The sequence below is a fragment of the Mya arenaria genome, chromosome 5 (genome assembly GCF_026914265.1).
Source record: "Mya arenaria isolate MELC-2E11 chromosome 5, ASM2691426v1".
Taxonomy (NCBI): domain Eukaryota; kingdom Metazoa; phylum Mollusca; class Bivalvia; order Myida; family Myidae; genus Mya; species Mya arenaria.
The window spans coordinates 33772827-33781660 of record NC_069126.1 but is presented as its reverse complement, the minus strand read 5'-3'; the positions used below and the strand labels follow the sequence as shown (position 1 = coordinate 33781660).

At 35.4% G+C, this 8834-nt stretch overlaps 1 protein-coding gene across 2 annotated transcripts; it reads left to right on the top strand.

Moving 5' to 3' along the window:
• Positions 1 to 5352: 5352 nt before the first annotated feature.
• On the top strand, positions 5353 to 8352 carry LOC128233897 (toll-like receptor 4). 2 transcript variants are annotated; one of them, XM_052947768.1, is made up of 2 exons: positions 5353 to 6680; positions 7677 to 8352. In XM_052947768.1, exons 1-2 carry the CDS (start codon positions 5456 to 5458, stop codon positions 8078 to 8080), a joined length of 1629 nt encoding a protein of 542 aa, XP_052803728.1. In that variant the 5' UTR covers positions 5353 to 5455; the 3' UTR covers positions 8081 to 8352. The 2 variants fall into 2 exon arrangements, with proteins under 2 accessions (XP_052803728.1, XP_052803727.1); XM_052947767.1 differs by having other exon boundaries at positions 5353 to 7211.
• Positions 8353 to 8834: the final 482 nt, after the last annotated feature.

Genomic DNA, 8834 nt, shown 5'->3' with positions numbered 1-8834 from the left:
CATATACTCAAGTGTTATCAACAGAGAAAAAAGTAGGACTTGTTAATGTTTTAGAAACAGTCTGTATTTACACATAATTATAGTATAATAATCACACAACTTACAACCATTGAACACGTTCTCGTGAGTTATTTTTTTTAAAGTCTAAAATGCATTTCTTAGTATTCATATACTCAAGTGTTATCAACAGATAAAAAAGTAGGACTTGTTAATGTTTTAGAAACAGTCTGTATTTACACATAATTATAGTATAATAATAACATCAGTAAAACCAGAAAATACAACCTTTTATAAATATAATGACTGTTTTAATTTTCTAAATTCTTTGTTTTTATGCACCATTCAATTGTAGCCACACCCCCCCTCTCAGGTCCAGGGGTATACCGGGGAAATGGGTTGTGTTTTTACCTTCCAGGTGGCCCCGCAGTACCGTGTGAATGCGGTGGTTTTGTCTTCCAGCCAAATTCAGCGTGGAATGGGCCTTATCTAGAGTCCCTTGGGTGCGTGGGCATTTTGCGGGGTTTTTACGAGCAGTACGCAGGGCGAGAACTTTGCCCGGGCTTGGCTGGACCGAAAGCCAAAGTCCCTGCTATTCCCCGGGTCTGGGGGGGGGGCGTGGTTGCAATTGACTGGTGCAATATCGCACTTATTTTCTTTGATCAATTAGTGATAAAGTGGCCTGTCTCTTACAGGCATTGAAGCTATAGAGGCTGTCATGTTATTCTTTTTCAAGGCACAAACCTATAAACCATAGGTTCGTGGTCAAGGCGAGGTCTTGAAACGGAAATATCTTTAATCCATCACCTGCACTTAATATTATGACCAGTGCCACATTTCAGATTTGTTTGCTACTGCTTCAATTATATTTTCCCACAATTCAATTCACAGTGTATATTTTTTTCCAGAAATGTTCTGTGTTATTTACATTTTCAATATACTGCCATGTCAATGTCACTACAATTATATCGTGAGATTCAAGAGGTTCAAATTTAGACCTGACCCAGTATTTAGAAATGCTCAAATGATAAATTACTCTTACTTGTCTAAAATGTTTTTTGTGATAGTAAGTTAGATTAGTACGGAATGAATACAATAGTTGTTCTTTTTGGTCTTCGAATAATTGCACGTTACTGTGAGGAATGCTGTCTTTACAATAATATCCACTTTTAAATTGCTGATGCAATGAATGTTAATAGTAAAGCACTGGATCTTATTGCATTTTTTAAATATTGAGACAGATTAACATGTGATACATTCAAAACCTTTTCAATTATAACTGAGAACCTTTTTTTTGCAATTAAAAAGCATTTCTTATCATAGTTGTATGATAAATTTGGAAAGAAATATACATTTTTTTTATTTTTTTTATTTTTCGCTTTTCGCTCGCTTCTGATTTGCCTTAAATTAAAAAAAAAATTTTTTCGCTCGCTCGCTCCTGCTTTTTTTTTGCAAAATCCGTAGAACAAATGATCAATTTGTTGTGGCCTTAGTTTATTTTAGTTATTTCTCAAAGAAGTAGTTTACTTTAAAACCGTTTTCGCACATAAATGCAAGAGCCATGTGCACAGATTGAAACCAACGGATCAGCATTTAAAAAATCCCGGCCTTTAATGCCGAAATTGAGATCGAAATTGATCGATATAAATCGTGTAATCAATCAATACATGTCAATCCACTTGATCGATTGAAAATGCGATCGAAACGGAATTATCGATTTCGATCGCATATACGGAAAAATATGGAATTATTAAAAGATATGTATCTGGTATCGTTATATTGCTAACATCCTGTAAGAATTAACATCAAAGTTACTTCCCTTAGACCTAAATTTGCCAAGTCAATTTAGGAAATTTACAGAAGCATACTAATTCTTTCCAGTGTCTACAGGTTAAACAACTGAGGTTTGTTGTCACAACTTGCACATACGGACATCTCAGTCGCGATTTGCAAATGCAGGTTTGATCGTTTTTGTTTATGGGAGCCCTAGAGAGTATCCTAGGTTTAACATCATATTGTAATAAGAATAGTGTAAACGATTACACTTAGGACTCATTTGCCGGTCAAATTTACAGTATCCTCAGTATGATCTGAATACCTCCAAAGAAATTCACTAAAACAATACTATACATGGAGGAAAACGAGGTTTTGTTATACGTCTGTGCTTCATGCTTATCAATATAACTAGAAGCAGTTCTCTATGGAAAATTGGCACGCGTTTTGGTTCAATGTAACAATTTTGTTCGTAGCCAAATGAGTTTTGCATCTGGGATTAATTTTATAATATTTCTGAGAAACACTCGACATCGAAGAATTTAATGAAGATTTTTTTCTGTAAAGGTTCTGTCTCGACAGTTTTTTCTTTTTAAAGGCATTAAGCAACACAAATTCACCAAATCTGAACAAAATAAAACTAAAATAAATTGATCTTCATTCGCTGGACTTTGAATCGGCGGTTTAGACAAGTTTTTGCACAAATCTCGTAAGTCGTACATTGTGGTACAACAGCCCTGAATATTGTCGCATTTTCCGTATGTAATCGCCTGTCCTCACCATCCAAAACAATGGTCAAATCACGGGCCACAAAATACGAGAATCGGAGACAATAATGATAACTAGGACTCACTCGACCTTTCTTCGAATATTAATCGCAATTCCACGTCAATTCGTGCGTCTTCACGAGCGTGACAAGCAGTCAGTAATGCTATATGCAAATCAGTATTAAATTTTATCATTTCAACATCCTTTTTGCAAATGGTAAAAATGTTCATAACTCACATTCAATCATTTTTAGTCTCACGAATACTGTACCAATTTCCGCAGTGTATTTTACAATATTGCATCGACTTGTGCATTTAATCGTATAAACACATTGTACATCGTGCTGTTACTGTACACAAACTCGTGCAAAGTCGCATAAATATCAAATGAGCATCGTTCTTATATCGACGAAACACTGTGACAGCAGTGAATTTATTGTTTTGATGTTTCAATACGCATTTGGATCAATTTTTCTCTTATCTCACAATTTTCGTTGGCAATTCTACATTTTTTCTGACAGTGTGACTTGGTACTATTCAACTAATCTCGCAACTAACAATGTATTGTCGCCTATTGTGGTGTTATCTCGCATAGTTCTTACACCCAAAAGCCACAGTCGAGGCATTGTCACAAAATACGACACAAGGCGCGTAACATACGACTTGTTCCGACAAAATGTTCGGAGTATTGGCGGTTTCCCTTCTACCATTCTTCGAATATCTTCGATATCTATACGACTGAATGCGCGTTCTTCGTCTCATGTTTTAGCATTCATTTCAAAACGTAGATTAAAGCGTGATAATCTATTTTGCACCGCATATGGTTGTGTTAAATATTGCCGGAAAAAGTCGTCCAAGTATCGTATCAATTGCCCTGACATGTTATAGTTATGACCTATAATTATCATGCATAGGTTTAGAGCAAACATTGCGCAGACAACTCATTGCCACAAGCCGTGAATTGTGGAAGGTTTATAGTGCCGGCTTTATATACATTGCCGCATTAAGCAGCATGTAGCGAGAAATATCGTGATAGTGAGACAGGTGTTTAAACAACAAATCGTACAAATTAATGTGGAGTACTATGTGTTGATATAAATCTTTGCAAACTTTTGTAGTTAATGAAAGCAAATTTAAACATTGTACTTATTATTTTACTCCTTCACAAGTGTGTTAGGGACTATCTGACACACATTGTAAACTGTCAAAAGAGGATATTTCTTAAAGGAAATCCCTACAATCAAGGCAAACCACCATCACTTCAGCTTTTCTGAACCAAATATCTCACCCTTAAAATCGCTCACTTACCCTCCTCACTCATCTTTACTCCACTCCACGTTATCTATGTACTTATTTATCATTGTATTAAAGCTGCACTCTCACAGATTTACCATTTTTACAACTTTTTTTATTTTTTGTCTTGGAAAGGGCAATATTTTGCGTATATATCTGCAAACCAATGATATAAGATTGCTGACAAAAACTCAGATCGTAGATTTTTATATTTCCGATCGAAAATTAATGTTTTATGGCATGAACCGTTACTAACGGTTTAAGGAAAAATGCATAAAACATCAACTTTTGAACTAAAATATAAAAATCTGCGATCTATTTTTCTGTCAGGAGTCTTATAGAACTGGTTTTCATGGATTTTCGCAAAAAAAATGGTTCGTTCCAAGACAAAAAAATAAAAAAAGGTGTCAAAACGTTCAATCTGTAAGATTGCTGCTTTAAGTATGTTAATTGAGTTTTGACGTGATTTCTACAGCTATTTTCTATCTTTGTTTACTCGATATTTGCTGCCAACAACAAGCCATGTTCCAATTACATGCTGTTGCTTTCTGTAGTGTAGATTACATTGTGATGTGGGATCAATTTGTTGAAATTTAGAATATTATTTGTAGTGTCAGGTGTTCGGTCTAATTGTTAAAATTCAAAATTCATTGTGAATAAATCTTAGCTTATGCTGTCTCCCCTATTTTGACTATTTTGATTAGGAACAAAATGGTCTACTCACCGTCCTTGTAAGTAAAACACATTCAAACATTGTATTTAGATTAACTAGGAGCATGTTTTCATTAGATAACACCAGTATGCGTGTTTATATAGGCTTAAAAAGAAAGATAACTCAAACAAAAGTCACAGATTATGTTCGTTGCCCTTGTTTTTCAAATGAAATGTCTTCAAATGAATTGTTTGTTTGTGTGACACAATCGTAAAACGACATATCCTCAAAACCAATTAATTAAGAGTCATCATAAATCTGATCATTCTTTAAAATAAATATATTTTTAAAATATGTATATATATTGTATGAAATTGACGTCAGAATGAACCAGAAATTGCCGAATGTTGAAGGAAATAATCTCAGTGCAGTGCACTGCGTAGTACATCATGATGGTTTTCATTTTCTTGTTTGCAAGTTTTATCGTGTTTCTTTCTTCGTTTGAATCATTGATTTATTAAAACATTAAATGAAAGTGCATGGATCGTGCTTTACAGTCAATGACAGAAATAGAATTCAAACACACTGCTGTTATATTAACACGCAGGTATAGAAGTGAAACTACATGCATGCCTAACACAAAGGCGTTATATTTGAACCAAATCCTACCACTAAATTAAACTTCCGTGCTCGCATCATGCTTTAGAATGTAATAACATTGTTTCATCGCCATATTTGTTATACCAGATGCGTGTTTTTAACACTTAACCAATCCGGACGTGCATAAACAATGTTGAAAGCTTATTTGCCGGTGGTTCATTGAAGGTAAATGGCCTGTTTTTCATTGTACATTTTATTTCCTTCATCTATTCATCTGGATATTCTACAAACAGAGCCTAACGAGTTTTTATGAACAATGGTCGCATGGAACGCTAAAACTCATATTATATAAACGCATTTCATTCTCAAAAAGATGGAGTTGGATGATTATATGTTCGTTCTAGCAGTTCTTATTGTACACGTGAACATATCGATGAGCTTATCTAGATGTGGACCCGAACTAAAATGTTCTTGCGTGACGAGTCCATCAGGAACAATTGCAATGGATTGTAAAGCAAGAAAAGTTAACATTCGTCAGGTTTGCGAAAGCATTGCGCAAATATACCCAAATGTGTCGGATCTTAATATTGCACGGAATAACATTGGTAACTTTAATGCCGAAGACGTGAACAACTGTCGAAACATCAGTAGTTTGAATATGAATTACAACCAGATTTCGTCACTGCATAGTGGTGTCTTTAAGGATTTTCAGAATATATTGGCCCTTGATTTGAGCGATAACGTGCTCGATATTTTCAACAAGACGGCGTTTGACCCTGGGTTTTTTCCGTCAACTCTAAGAATCCTCAAACTATTTGGCAATTTTCCAGAGGATAACGAGATTGAAAGGAGCTTTGACTACCCAAATCTCACTTATTTACAGAAACTTGAGGTGTTGGAGATGGATGGCATTGAAACAGATATAGGTCTGGAATATGAAAACAGCAGCGTCAGGAATTTAACTCTATCATCAAAAGGACCTTTGGGTTTCTGCTCCATAAAGGAAATTTTTCCGACCACATTTTACTCGCTTGTAAATGTACGTGTGCTAGATATATCCTCGTGCAAAATTGAAAATATTTACAGAGATGCCTTTAAAAACTTGGTGAGTCTTGAAATCCTAGACCTTTCTTTGAACAGGCGTCTTGGATTTAGCTCCCTGATGAACGTTTCCTATTCGCTTCAGTTTACAAATATCCAGTTTCTGAATTACTCACGGGTTTATACAACATTTGGCGTTGGGACCATAATTCTGAACAGAGATATATGCTACCTTCGAAATACATCTCTGAAAGCAATTGCATTTGATGGCAACAAGGTCCAAATGGTAGAAAAGAACACCTTTGTATTATTTCCGAAGCACTTGGAAACAATTTACGCACAAGAGAATAAATTCTCTTTTGGATTATACCTGTTTCAATTTGGTTGCCTGGAAAACGTTCTACAAATCGATGCAAATAATCAAAACAAAATGCACGCGCCTATAAAATACCTTGCGGAACCCAAATCAAAAGACGACAACGATCGAAGCAGGGATTCGAAATGTCAATATATGACGGAAGAAAGTTTGAAGACCATTGCGAAAGAAATCCCTGACTGTACGTATGTTCCACCAAATGAAACAGCTGGTGATTTAAAACCACAGTTTTCTAGGTCTCTCAAAAGAGTTTATTTCTCCGGCTGCAATATGGTTTATAACCTTGACAAAACAGAATTCACTATAAATCCATCAAATAACTCACTGGAAGTGTTGGATTCTTCAAAAAACGCTTATCCTTCCTTGAGGGGCAGGATTGGTCCATTTCCAAATCTAAAGTTTCTGTCGTTTTCACGTTCTTACTGTTCATTCATTAGTTCAGACTTTTTGTCAATGTACAAACTTGAGAACCTTCAGCTAGATCGAAATTATTTGGGAGGAATGTTTGCACATCCGGGAGGTGGAGACACGTTTAAATATCTAACCAATTTGAAAATGCTAAATCTGTCAACAAACCGCATTACACACCTCAAAAGGAGTATATTTAGTCGTCTCGGAAAGATTGAAGAAATTGACCTAAGCGGTAACAGCATCGAACAAATTGACATTGATGTACAGCCTTTAAAAAATCTACTTCATTTGAACTTTCGAGGTAACGCAGTTCATACGCTTAATAAAGATATAACGCAACTTCTTGAAGACAATTCAGAGCGTATAGGAAAGAATTTTACTCTGGATTTGCGAAACAATTCAATCGAATACAGCTGTAGCAATCAGATTTTTTTGTACTGGTTGGTTGATCATAAAGAAAGGTTACAAGGTTTTCATGAGATGGTTTTCTATAGGTTAAATGGGAGCTCTGTAGATGCAAATGGATTTCTGCGCGATGTGCCCCACTTGCGTGCACAATGCAGATCATATACAGTTGCGATTTTACTGTCCGCGTTTAGTGTATTGTCAGCCTGTTCAATTATATTTGGAGTCATTTTGTACAAAAAGAGATGGAAACTTCGGTATTGGTACTACATGACAAAGCAAAGTTATTTTGGCTACCGCCGACTAGTAAACGACGATGAATATGAAAATTACCGATACGATGCATTTATATCTTATTCAGATCATGACTTACATTTTATTCGAGCCGATATAATACCACGATTGGAAGGCAGAGGGATGAAGCTGTGTGTACACCAACGGGATTTTCTACCAGGCATACCGATACAGGACAACATAGTGGATGCGATACGCACAAGCAAGAAAACAGTGGTGATCCTCTCTAAAGCTTTTATAAAGAAGCAGTGGTGCATATTTGAGTTCAACATGGCAAGAATGGAAAGTATTGGCAATCGAGAGTGCGTGAATGGGTGTTTAGTAATTGTACTGTACGAGAATGTTCCCACGAAAGAATTACCGCTAGAAATAATGGATTGGATGGACAATCATTCGTACATTAGTTATACACGCAATCCAGACGGGCAGCTATTGTTTTGGGAAAATCTGACCACAGCCATTGAACGTTGATGTCCATTATAAACTAAATACTTGCAAGCATTGCTATTGTAATTGGTTTTATATTGTAGTAGCTTCTCGATATCTTTATCTGGTTGAATTACAAATACATATAAATTTATAATATTGATGCTAGCATAGTTCAATTGCCTATTTGTATGTTTTAAAATGTTTCGCCCATGTATCTGATAATGTATTCATGATGGCATCCGTACATTAGTGTAAGGAACGTGTATGTAAACTTATTTGTATGTAAAGTGTTTGATGATATGAATGGAATGTAATAAAACATTAACTTTCATGTTGTTCTTTAGAGAGATCGAACTTAACTTGATTGATCTGTTTCCGCTCATTCTGATATGAGTAATGCAAATAAACAGGGATTGACGATTCCAAAAGTCACCCATTTAATGTAAATTTTATGTTGCATAGATACGAATGGAAATGCGAAACAGACAACCAAGAGATACACAAGAAAAACAACAACACTACACAGTCCAACAAACACTATGATATCGTTTATAAAAACACGGAGTTTTCACCTTGGATTGATCGGCGAAAGCAGGGTTTCATAACTAAGATTTCAGTCCTTTGATTGTTTATGAAGATTTTGCTAACTCATGTTATCTTTAAAACCGTGTTTGGCTATCACGTTTTTGGCTGACTCGGAGTGTTTTGGCATGTGATTTCATTTTCTTCAAATATTTTACATTTTCAAACCATTTGGAAGGAATGATTAGCGAATATTTGATTTAAATAATGTTTT

Coding starts and splice junctions, on each gene's coding strand:
- LOC128233897 (XM_052947767.1), top strand. CDS start 5,456: ATGGAGTTGGATGATTATATGTTCGTTCTAGCAGTTCTTATTGTACAC. Junction 7,212..7,676: donor ACTTCATTTGAACTTTCGAG/GTAACGCAGTTC, acceptor TATCTTATTCAG/ATCATGACTTACATTTTATT.